General features: G+C 35.3%; 1 protein-coding gene across 1 annotated transcript; it reads left to right on the top strand.

The window, feature by feature from the left end:
• Window positions 1–72: 72 nt before the first annotated feature.
• On the top strand, window positions 73–9,676 carry LOC129254677 (uncharacterized). The gene is made up of 2 exons (XM_054893184.2): window positions 73–189; window positions 2,561–9,676. The coding sequence occupies exon 2, from the start codon at window positions 2,600–2,602 to the stop codon at window positions 5,393–5,395; it is 2,796 nt and encodes a 931-aa protein (XP_054749159.2). The 5' UTR covers window positions 73–189; window positions 2,561–2,599; the 3' UTR covers window positions 5,396–9,676.
• Window positions 9,677–13,155: the final 3,479 nt, after the last annotated feature.

Here is a 13,155-nt window from a genome sequence, read left to right as displayed (position 1 = left end):
TTGTGCTTATAATGAATAAAAAGGAAAATTAGTTTCATAATTCCTTTTCAAATTTGTCTTCGCGCATATACCATAGACCTGCCCTAGCTAGCGCTAGCTGGAGCCCAAGAACATAGAAATTAGAACAAGCCAAGCCCCAAGGCTTCCGACATTTGATTTCCCAATTCCCACTAAAGTTCGTTCGCAATGGTAAGCTTCATTTTTTGTCATATTTCATGTATCGATTATACGTGTGTATTGCTTAATACAGAAGCACAAAATGTATCTAATATTATTCAATGATAGAAATAGAAGTTAGTTGGTCGTGCGAAGCGGCATCTTCACGATTCCGTTTGAATTACACGGGGAAATGTCGGGGGTCTATCCATCCAGTGCATCCAGCAACCCGCTGAAGTTGGAGACTGCAGGTTTCGAGAATTTTTGTTTTTTAATGTTATTTTCAGTTCGTACTATTTTAATCAAACGCTGCAAGATGTACTGCTAGTAGACTGATAAATAGGTCTATTTCTGTCAGGGATATGCTCCGCTGAGACTTAGTTTGTCTCGCTCCGCGGCATTACTAATTAGACACAGCTGGCAGCCGTCTGACTCTGACTCTGACTCTGAGTTTTTATTTTAATTTTTTAATGTTTTTAATTTTTTTTAAATTTTCCTCGTACACAGACGGCTCGCGATCGTGAAGCCGCCATTAGGGGGTTAACAATGCAAAATCCCCTGACGGGGCTCATTGACTTTTGTCTTTATTTCATACAAATATATCAAAATAACTGCATGGACCAAAATAAAGATTATTCCGTTTTGGCCTGTAATGCACCAAAAAAAGGGAAAAAATAAACTTAAAAGGAAAAAAACAGTGACTTACTTTGGCTGTCGCGCAACTCCCACTTCCCTGGTTTATCCAAACTTAAGATAAGATTTTTGTTTAAATCAAGGTTTCCTTTGAAAAAAAAATCCAAAAGGCTGTTTTAATGCTAGTGCATATGTAATGTGTGCGCTCGCTCCAACAAGATTTATTGTGACCTCACAAAGGAACTTTGCCATCACAACGAAACAATCGAGGGGCAATGCAATTTTTTGCGTGTATGTACACTGCGCGCGCTCATCTAGATCTTGCACAATCGTCACTGCAGTTGATGGAGAATGATGGACCAAAAAAATTCAGTGGCAACTGGCAAAATTCGCGCGAACTCAAACTAATTAATTCATAACGCGAGTGATGATTGATGGGGAAACTACCCTTTAGCACGTGACCGACTTCTGACCAATTTTATAGCAAGATTCTAAGTACCCGGTATATGGAATATAATGCCCACCAGCAGTGACTAGAAATCATGGGCTGAGTGCATGAAAGGGTCTTTGGTACCGTCGTCTTGTGTGCCACTGATCTATTATAATGTTATGTACCATACCAGTTGCCTTTGAAAAATTATTAAGTTTAATTTACTTACTTACCGGTACTTGGATGTAGAGACATAAAGCTGGAAGCTTATTTGCCCCTCGTCACGTAGGGTTGTCTCTGGTATGGTGAATATTTTAATGGATGAGATTTCCAGTGCCTCTCAATTGCAGATTTAAATGCATTTACACTAGTAGCAGAAACTGCTTCCTCTGGCAAAGCATTCCAGTTATTAATGCTTCTAGCTGTAAAAGCATATTGCTGTGTTTGTAATCTACATCTGTATTTCCTAAATTTCAGATCCTTTGTTATACCTTACCATAAGATGTATTATTTTTTAAACAACAGTGATTGTTCAGTGACGAATGGAATAGGATTACAAATGATAGGCATCTCACAGTGCACATTATATTCAATTGGTAAATTGGCAGAAAAGTGTGCACCAAAAGAATGACAATGCATGCTCCAGCAGACCAGCGCTATTGTGACAGAGTTGGAAAGCAATGAAAATACTGGTTGATCTGCCTAACTCAACCTTTCATAAGTCAAACAATCACCTAACTCAAAGCAATTTTTTAAACCAGATTATTACAAAATAGTGTTTTATATACAGTTTTCTCTGATCGCAAGATATTTAATTTCGGCAGAGTTATCTATGTAATTTAAGGCTTGCGCTTTCTCTGTTGCTGTTTTAGTGTTTTATAAAACAAAAATACACTTGCATTATCATATAGAAAGTAAATGCTGTGAGAGCTCATTTTCTACAGATGATGTACATGTACATTGGGCTTTCTTATGAGCTCATGCACAGTCAGTGAGCATGTATCTGAAGAGACTGCTTTCACTTCATTTCCATTATCATCTATCACAATCACTTCTGTGTGCTGCTTAAATGGATGGACATATTGTACCATTTATACTACTATATAGTTGAAGTTTATTGTTATAACAAATAAGAATAACACTTAAAATTTTCATGATGCTGTTAATCCTGGCATTGAATTCAATGAGTGCCATGATTATTAAAAAAAGAACAGTAATTCTTGCATAGATAAATAAAGATGATAAGAACAGTGTTGACTTCCATGTGATTTTTATTATTTCCTGTTCAATTATTAACCACATTGTTGGGTTGGGGTTTTTTTCAATTGATTTCCCATATAGATTTGACAAGCAAGACACCACACTATAAGGCAAACAGACATGATGCACCAGCGGGGCACAGCCAGTGGTTCCAGTGAAATGACCCAGACCTCTGATCACATTGATCCTCCCAGAGATTTTGTCAACAGCCAACACGAAAAGAGCAAGCCCATGGCTTCCTTTCTGTACAACAAACATGTCCTACCCGCTGCAATTCCTGGACTGCTCTTCATCTTCACTATGGCTGGTGAGCTTCTCCTGGCGATCCTGACTGTTGGAGCTCTGGCCATTTACCTCATGGTTAGTGGTGATGCTCCCCAGAATGCGGTCATTGCCTACATCTGCACCTTTGTGGCATCCCAGATGGCTGTCCTCTACTCCTGTCTTCCACTCATCTGGATCTCCATCTTCAACATCCCATTGCTGATGCTGCTCAACATGTTCCTTGGATTGACCGGTGTCTGGGGACTTATCCAATTTCCTTTCTTCATTAGCAACCAACCCATCTTGTCACAGACCATCGAGATGGGACTTTTCTCTCTCTATCCGCTAGTATCAGTTGGACTTGTGACCTGGCTGTTAGCATACCTGACGTCTGTCAGGTTCGCTCTCTATGTGGCAGTCTTCTACGGCTTTCTTCTTTTGAGGATCTTCCTTAAACCAGCAATATCATCATTCTACAAGCTCAACCCAGAGCAGTCAAGGAGAAGTCAGATCTTAGGACGGGCAGAAGCAGCAGCAGTACTCATCGTATATGTTGGGTTTCCATTTCTTTTATATCTAACTTCACATATAATGGAAATGCTGCATGCTAATATCCTTACCCTTGTAGAATTATTGCTCATAGCCTGTTTACCTTCTTTTCTAGCAACTTTAATACAACTTCGTGGACTCTATGAACAATTTAACATAACTGTAAATCAGGTGATATATGCTAGAATCATACTTGGTTTTGTGTCTCTCATCTTGTCCTGTTGGATTGCACAGCAATTGGGCCTTTCATCTGCAACATCTTGGTTGTTCCCAGCAATTGCATCATACACACTACTGGGCTTCTCCTTGTCAAAGGGTAGACGGTTTTTAGTTGCCTCCACACTTCTTACTCTTGGAACCGTGTTTATCACATCCTATGCTATCTACCAGGTAGTACCTTTGTCTCTCATGATACCATCTGTATCAACCCTTCCCCTAACCCTCCTCCTGGTTTTGAATGCAACTGTATCTGTTGCATGTGTCTTGCTGGCTAGAACAAAGTATTCTAATCTCTCGTTGTGCATTCTTTTACAGGCAGCTCTACTTGTACATTCAGAATGTTTCCTTCTATCTCTAGGCCTTTATATGCAGTTCCTTGCTGTTTTAACATTCTTGCTTCAAATGTATCTCATTGCCAGATTGCATGCAAGTTCAAAGGTCACCCATCACTGCCTTTGGTTATGTGGCACTATTCATTCAATGAAACTTCCCTTTTGCTTCGAATACATTTTAAAAATTTCAGAAAATAAGGCAAGTATTGGAATCCTTTCCAGCTATAGTTGTGTTGCTTTGATAGGTATCACTCTTAGGATTCTTATTTATGAAAATCAAGAGCAACTTTCACCCAAGGAAATTCTTAGATACCTCTTCTTTTCAGCTGTTAGTGTTCCAACATTTATCTTGAATGTGATGCAACCTGTTTTTCTGCAGGTATTAGATGTAAACTTTGTGGCAGTCTTGTTCACAGATTTGATGGTAACAAGTGCATTTGCTTTCAAGCTGACCAAGTGCAATATGAAGCAGAATCTGAATGGTTTCAAAGTGAGTGGAGTAATGTTTTTTGTAAGTGGCATTTCGTTGCTGATGCAAGCACCAGTCATTAAGGAACGTATGTCTCTGTGGTCAGTGCTCATGATAGAGATGGCTGCTGTGCTTCTATTGTCCAGTTCATGTTCCCTGATCCACCCTCCTCATCCCCGTCCCTATGCCTTTGTGGGAGGGCTACTTATTGGTATACCTATAGGTGTGATTATACATCAGTTCATAGAGCCTTTTGGTGGTCTGTTGTCCATTGTAGCATATGCTGCACTCTGTGTTGAGGTCTTTACAATAATCCTACTGCTTTGGAGGTATTCCATCGAATGGAAGGATAGGAATCTCACACAGTGTGCCAAAGATCTCTTCTTGCATGGGACATTTGTTGCTTTTTTCATAATATCCTTGTCTGTATTTCTGAACGATCTTTGCAACCTCACTAAATCATCATGGTGGAATGCTGTCTCACAGGTTCCTTCAACATCCCTTTTATGTACCATCTCTGGCATCCTATCGCTCACTATCAGATTATTCTGTCTCAAGTGGCAGCAGCAGAATCCTTTCTCCTACAAACCAGGCCTGATCCCTACTTATGGTAACATCCTCACCATCATGACCTACCTTTTAGCAATCATTAGCAACCCTCTCCCATTTCCTGAGATCTGGAACTCTGTAGCATCCATCGTTTTCCTATTCTTTCAACAAGACCTCAAAATATTCCCCAATTTCCGTGCACCCATGCGGACGGGTACTATCTTTGCCGTTTGCATGAGCCAGTTTTTATTCTTTTCCTTCAAGTATTCTATTATGTGGACAGAAGGGATTGGTGTCTTTGCCATCCTTGAGGTCCTAACACTGCCTCTCAGTATTCCCTTGCTCATCGTCATGACAATAGTCCTTTCACAACCTCTCAAGTTTACTATCCCAGAGCAAACAGTCATACTGTGTACACCTCTGCCTGTCCTTGTGTTCACACTTGGTAGTAGCTATGCTAGTTGGGTGCATGCTGGAACTAGCTTTGGGTGTGGTGTTTGGCTTTTACAAAAGACGTCTTTTGGTTTACAATAAGTGTACATACCATTTGTAGATATTTTATACTAATTATTTGGGAATTGCAATAAGTATTACTGGTTTTAACTATAAAATGTTTCTGTATCACGTTTTATGCTGTTGAAATCTGTTTTTACTCGTGTTTGATATTTTGGGGGCTTTTTAGTCTGATCAGAGTTTGGTTTTTCAATTTGATTTTAATATAAACTCTGGCTTTAGAAGGTTATTTAGTGAATGAATATACCTTACATCAGTTTTTGTGATTGAAATTCACATTTTAATATCTTTTTAATGTTAAACAAATAATGTACATTTTTTGTTGTGTTGTGGCAATGCAGCATACACAAGGCGTTTTCAATATGTGACATTCATATGAATACCAGAGATACCTGCATCGTCACTGACATCATGAATTAAAAAAAATGTGCATTATTTGTTTTATAAAGTGGGTTGGCAAAATGAATCTGTAGTGGCAAGTTTGTTTGAATCCCTTCAAATTTATAGTATCGCACAAACAAAAAGGTCACATCTGTTTTATTTTGTGATATCACAGGCATACCTCCTAAGCATGCCCGACTAAGTGCATCAAAATCCTTGCCATAACCTTTTCTTTGAAAGAATGGATATTTAATATGGCAGCTCATTTTTTATGCGCTATGAGGTAAATGGTGCACCTTAAAGGTCAAGTCCACCCCAGAAAAATGTTGATTTGAATAAATAGACAAAAATCAAACTAGCATACCGCTGAAATTTTCTTTAAAATCAGATGTAAAATAAGAAAGTTATGGCATTTTAAATTTTCGCTTATTTTTCACAAAACAGTGATATGCACAACTCAACGTCATGCAATTGAGTCAGTTGATGATGTCCATCACTCACTATTTCTTTTGTGTTTCATTGTTTGAATTATAAAATATTTTATTTTTTGACAGATTTGACATTAAGGACCAAGTTGACTTAATCATATAGTATTAAACAATGCAAATTTCACATGTTCAGGGAGGAATTAATTGCTGTTTCACGTGACAATTAGGAGAAAATTAGAATATTTCATACTTCATGTAATAAAATACAAAAGAAATATTGAGTGGATGACGCGCAGTCTCCTCATTTGCATACCGACCAGGATGTGCATGTAACTGTTTTGTGAAATTAAGCAAAACTTTAAAATGTCATAACTTTCTTATTGTACATCCGATTTTGATGAAATTTTCAGTGTTACACTTGTTGGATTTTTCTCTTTATTCAAATCAAGTTTTTGTTGGGGTGGACTTGTCTTTTAAATACACAGTACTGCACCCCAAAATTCATGGCTGGAAGGTTGCACAAAATAAGTCACCATTAAATGCACCCTTGAACCTGTATTATAATAGTTTTTATAGAAGGCAAGCAGTATTTATATATGTAATGACAGTTGTGTGAAACAGTACTATTTCAAACCATTTTTAATACTGTGAGAAACTGTTTTTACAGATTTTGTAGATTTACAAATTCAAGTACAAAATCACTATCTTTTTGAAAAGTTTGTGGAGATGGAATGTTTTAAACCAATTCTAGATTAAAATTTACTAATTTAAATTTCAAATTTCAGATTCCAGTTTTGTGTAGATAATTTGTGGTCTTTGATGAAATAGTTGGGAATAAAGTTATTTGTCTATCATTAGTTATTGAAAGCTCAATAATTTTATTTTTTTATTAAGATGTGTTTATGCAAAAAAATATATATATATAGGCATAAACAGTGGATCTGTAGAAACTGCTTAGATAGAGAAATAGAAAACAGTATTGTATTTTGCCATAAGATCAGGGAAGAACTTAATCAACATTTTGTCAATGTGACAAATTATCAGAGCTGACAAATTTCCTTGCTTTTGATTGGCTGAGAAGCACAGATGACTGACTGTTACTACGGTAACTGTCAATGGCAACTTGTCAGTGATGTCAACTCTTGTTATTGTTGTTGGGGTTTTTTGTGCTGAAAGATAATTTTCATCAAATGGTTCCTGAAGCAAATCGCAAATGTATAATTGGACAGCAAGTAGGTTTCTTGCATTACTCTCTCTTTCTTGTACTTTTGAGAAATGAAACCTAATCTGAGATATTTTACAGTGTGGTGGAATGCTAGGCTCTCCCTCTTTGTAACTTTGTAAAAATTGAAATTGAATTAAATTGTGCTTTGTAAAATTGAATTGAATTGAACTTCTGGCTAAATTCAAATGGAATTTCTGAAATATACTTTTCTTCATGTACAGATAAGTAATTCTAGAAAGACACTTAAAAGAATGAACTGTAATAATGAATGAATTGATAATGTCATGAGCATATGATATTATGGAACTTTGCAATATTTTGTTGAATGTAGTATTGTCAGAATGTGCACATTGAGGTTAAATTAGTATTTTCTAATAAATGTCAGTTCATAGGACAGAAAAAATGAGTAAAAACAGAAATAGTGACGGGTGAAACAAATTAATTGAGGATTAAGAAAGTGATGGCTAAAAACAAAAGTACTGATTTGTGTTCATCAGAATATTATTATAGAAAATTAGACAAAGGTAACTTTGTGATGGGCTGTTAAACCATCATATCTCAAAATTTACAATTTTTAGGACAGATCAGGAAAAGCTTATTTTAGAATTATTGCAAGGGTTACAACCTCATTTTATCTAAAACAGTCTCCTAATTCCTGTAGAGAACTATTTCTAGGCAAAAGAGGGCTGCCACCTATGTCATAAACTCAAATATATATTTTTTTCTGAGCTGAACTCTAATTTGCTTACTTTTTGAGATACATGTACAATGTTTTTACAGCCCGCCAGTGAGCTCTAAATGATAATGTTTAAACAAAATAGTACTGTGGATCATTGCTATGTGATAAATCACTTTCATCTTAAATCATAAATCTACTTCTGACCTTTCATCACTGATTATGAGGATAATCACGCATTATAAATGAATGCCTGATCATGTTTGCGCTCTCGGGTCCTTTTTTTTTTCATCTAATAAAATGAGATCGCTAAGATTATGAAAATCTCAAATTGGCAATGTGGTGAGTAGATTGTGTCAAATGGTAAAGATGATGAAGTTACCATTTGTTGTGTAATTTATTATCAGAAATTTGTGATTTCCCCCATAAGCACTTTCACCTTTTGATGGTAATCATGGTACAACAGAGATAACATGTGATGTTGAAAGAAGAGTATCATTCTGAGTAAGCTTTTAAAAGATTTACCTTTTTAAAGTAGATTACTGTATCTTTTAGTCATTTTGTGCATTGGATCAAATAGAAGATGTGTTTTCACCATACAGCATGATGACATTACTATTATTTATGTAGTCTGCTTTGAAATCCTCAAAAATCAAAGATATACATGTAATTTTTTACAGCTTTTAAAAATGTATAGATCTTGTCTGTCCGTTCAAACTTTCACTTATCTGGGCTCCGTAACACGAAGGTTTGCGATGAATTGCAAATATGAAAGAACACCCCTGATTGGTCCCTGGTCAGTATTTTAAACTTAGTGCGCATGTAACATTGATATTGATTGGTCAGTTCATTTAGCGATTGATCGCTAATCTTTGTGTTACGGAGCCCAGCAGAGCCCAGCTCTCTAATTTTCATTTTCTCATGTAAATAAACTGAAAAAGTTAAGTAGGCCGGGGCCCTATTGCATAAAAGTTACTATTTTGGTAACTTTGCAATCCAATGGTAACTTCCCTTTAATAAATCATCCGCTCTGATTAGCTGTTAGGCGTTATTACCATGGTAGTTACTATTGGATGGCAAAGTAACTTCTATGCAACGGTGCCCAGCTATTCAAGGAAATCAATGAAAATCATGATACTGAATATCCCATACAATGATTTAACAACTAGTACTTTATAGTATACTAATATATGATTTTTTTAGGGGAACGGATATTGACAAGTGTGATTTCTTTTTCAGGTCGTTGCACTTTAAATTGATACTTTCTTTGTTGATTATCAACCTAATGTTTAAACAAATGTACGCCTTTTATGTATTTTGTGTCTATAAATGCAGGATTCAATAAGTCATCTGATGATTAAAAAAGTTTTTAAAGAATGTCCTAAAGATATGTGTAATTATCATGAATTACAATGTGTATTTGCCCACTTTTCTATTGGCTAGTATGTAATTATGTAAGCAATGACCAGTGCAAATCCACCGACATATTTATGTATCTTCTTAGCTGTAAATAAGACATATTTTTATGAAGTGGAATATTGCTCAATCATCTGAAAGCCTGGTTAATAAAAAGTTTTTAGAAAATAGAACTATACCCATTGTTAAAACAATGTGTGCTCTTTAAAAAGTCTGCTATTGTGTTACTTACCTTTTAGTTCATGGACTTGTCGGTTAATATGGAGAGTGACTTAGATACCCAAGAAGATTATAATTCTTTGGCATGCTCTGGACATCATGTTAGCCAGAATATGTGAGATTATGATCACCATAAAAGCAATATGTGACATACAATATATCCACCTGCTACTAGACATTACGACCAATCGGTATATTTTTATTAATGACCATGAGCCATATTTGGAGAAGCTCACTATTCTTATGGGTCATTATTCAAAATACCAGACGAGGGTCTTTATTCATTATCAAAGAAGAGGATAACTCATCATATACAGAAATTGTGTTGTTAATCATAGGGTCTCTATCCATGTGAAAAATGTCATAATGTTCAAATCCAATAAGAGGGTCACTCTTTATAATCAAAGAAGAGGGTTCACTATATTAATTACCCCCCCCCCCCCAGTTTAGCAACCTCCTAACAACCAGAACGGCGTAGAGGCCCTCTCATATATCACGACTACTGACCTTTATTTGATATTGTGATTTGGTATTATCATAGATAATGGTCATCTAGATGACTAGCGGTTTATTGAATTTTGATAGGGCATTTTAGTAATCACTTTGCTGACGCTTTTTAACAGTGCGTATCAATAAAAACGGGACAGTTTTGAAAAGTCTATAAAATTTTTGTTTGAAATCATAATGTGTCTATTTTGATGTTAATAGATAGTCTTAAGTCTTATCTTTAAATTCCATTAGAAAAATAAGTTTCGTTCATGCTTGAGCGAATACGAAACGTTTTTGTCAGGGATTTAAAAAAAGGCTTGCGCCAAAATGGCAGAAAATGAGAAAATATCGACCATCAGACTTCTTGCTAATTAGCAGACTCATCTTAACCTTTTCATTTTCTCTGTCATAATTTTTTAATTATTCTTTCAAAATTCATTTACAAAACTGTTGAATTACTTGAATTATCATTATCCTTTAAAATATGATATCTCTTAATACTGAACATTCTTTCATAAAATAGTTAACCCAGGTATTGGGGATTTGCTTGTGATTTCTAAAAATAATTTCATTTTGTGCTACAAAGGTTATGGTGCCTTTGAAAAATATGAGTCCCTTCCTGTTAATTAATATATGGGAGAGCTTGTGATTTATTAAAATCATTCCATTTTGTGCTACAAAGGTTATGGTGCGTTTGAAAAATATGAATCCCTTATGTTAATTAATATTGTCCTGTCAAGCACACAATTTAACTTGTTCAAGGAATCAATGTTCCTTTGGCAAAAGGATTCATGTCTTTCAAAGGTATCATAATCTTTGTTGCACATAATATAATCATTTTTCAGATCAATAATTTACAAGCTCTCCCCATTAACAATTCAAATCTCCTTGCTTGGGATGACAAAAAAGTTTTGTTCTTATGAAGGAATATTCAATGCTAAAAGATAACCTATTTAAATGAAAACACAAAACAATTCTGGTCAGAGTAGGAAAACCATGAGGGCGACGGGCGATTTCGCCCTCATGACCGCACAGCCGAAATGGCCCTAAAATGTGCAAAATGGAATGCTTTGGGGTGACCATCTTTTCTAAAGTTGCCGCAATATCTGCCCCATCAATATTCAAGAAAATTAAGAAAAGCAATATTCTATACATACATCAAAAAATAATGTGATATGCTTTCAGAGCATAATTACTCATTGGGGAAAAAAGTACCCTTTTAAATTAAAGAGATACCCCAAAGTTTAGCCATCGCCCCGGGTATGGCAAAATAGCCCCTAAGAATAAACATGTATTCCTTCCCTGGCTCAAGTAAATCAATACAAGTAGTTTTGTAAATGAATTTTGACAGCATAATTCAAAAATATTGGCAAAGATAATGAAAATGTTAAGAGGAGGCTGCTGGTTAGCTAGAAGTCTGATCATCAATTATTCTCATTTTCTGCCATTTTGGCGCAAGCCTAATTTTGAACACCTGACAAAAACGTTTCGTGTTCGCTCAAACATGAACGAAACTTGTTTTTATAATGGCATTTGAAAGATAAGACTTAAGAGCATTTACTAACATTAAAAAATTGACATAATTTCAAACAAAACTTTTATAGACTTTTCAAAACTGTCCCGTTTTTATTGATACGCACTGTATAATGCAGAGAATCTTTTGTCAAAAGCTCTTCGTGACAAATCAGTCTTTGTCGTAAATCTGTGAATCAAAAGAGCAGTGTCGTCCTGGACTCTGAACAAACGACATATTTGCATTTTTTTGTCAGGTCCGAATCTTAAGACGATCTGCTCTCCCGGTCCAACTTTCGACAATGATCTCAAATTTGTCCATTGTGACTGACTGGCATTTTCATAGATTCTGAACGTACTGAAAGTGCCTGCGAAGTGAATGCTAAAATACACTATATTATGAAAAGCATATGATGAAAACATGTTCCCTACTAAACTCACAAACAGTGACGAATTGAAAAAAGGTCTGTGATATCAAGTCTTGATGGTAAACCCCAAAAATATATATGTTGGGCATATATGCTTCTTTGCATATTCAGATCGCACACAAAGATTCCCTGTTTGTTTATGTAGACTCATTGACAATTTTTTAAAGGGAGATGTGCTTTGGTAAGGATGAATCTTTTCGTTGTCTTTTGGGTCGGCTTATGAGTTCATATTGCAGGTGCATGCAAATTTTTTTTTATTTAATCTGCTATGCGTATGAAGCCACAACTCTGACATATAACATCTCAAATGAATATATAGGCCTATATCCCAACCTCCATATCATTTCAATTTTTTGTCTGTTGGAAGTAACCGGAAGTGCGCAAATATTTTAATTTAAGGATTGTTAAATGAAAGTTTTTAAAATTATATCATAAAATCATTTAGCCAGGTTCGGGAAACAATAAGGTTTCGTAAAACGCTGAAGTTATACATAGGTAACTAAGTTTAAAGGCTAAGAATTTTGAAGGGTTGGAAGAAGAGAATTATGTACAAAAAGTGGCAAAAGGGTGACCAGTGAATGGGAAAGACATTTAGAAAGAAGAACTCATCATAAAATTAAAAATTATAATTGTTAGAGAAAATGTTAAATATATATCAACATTAAAAATAATTTAAGGGAAATTACGGACATTGAAAAAGATTGGTCGAATCGTTTCAAAATCTGAATTTGATAAAATTGTCAAAATCAATGCCATTTCCTTTTCCCTCATATCCTTTGTTTACATTCTTGGAGGATAGAATTTGATTGAATATAATTTAATATAATTAAATACAAAAGAACGAGCGGGAATATGATGTCATCAGCTCCCTTAATGTATTTTCATGAACATTATGAAGCGAACTGTATTAGCAAAATAATCTGAAACTTCGTCATAACCTTGTTACACCTAATCAAATTTTGATGTAATATTTAGTTTTGTTTGTATGATTTTACTCTATCTGTACA

The sequence above is a fragment of the Lytechinus pictus genome, chromosome 2, assembly GCF_037042905.1.
Source record: "Lytechinus pictus isolate F3 Inbred chromosome 2, Lp3.0, whole genome shotgun sequence".
NCBI lineage: Eukaryota > Metazoa > Echinodermata > Echinoidea > Temnopleuroida > Toxopneustidae > Lytechinus > Lytechinus pictus.
This window is presented reverse-complemented; position numbering and strand designations above follow the sequence as displayed.

Excerpts from the sequence above, each read along its gene's own strand:
- LOC129254677 (XM_054893184.2), top strand. The coding sequence starts at position 2,600 with ATGATGCACCAGCGGGGCACAGCCAGTGGTTCCAGTGAAATGACCCAG.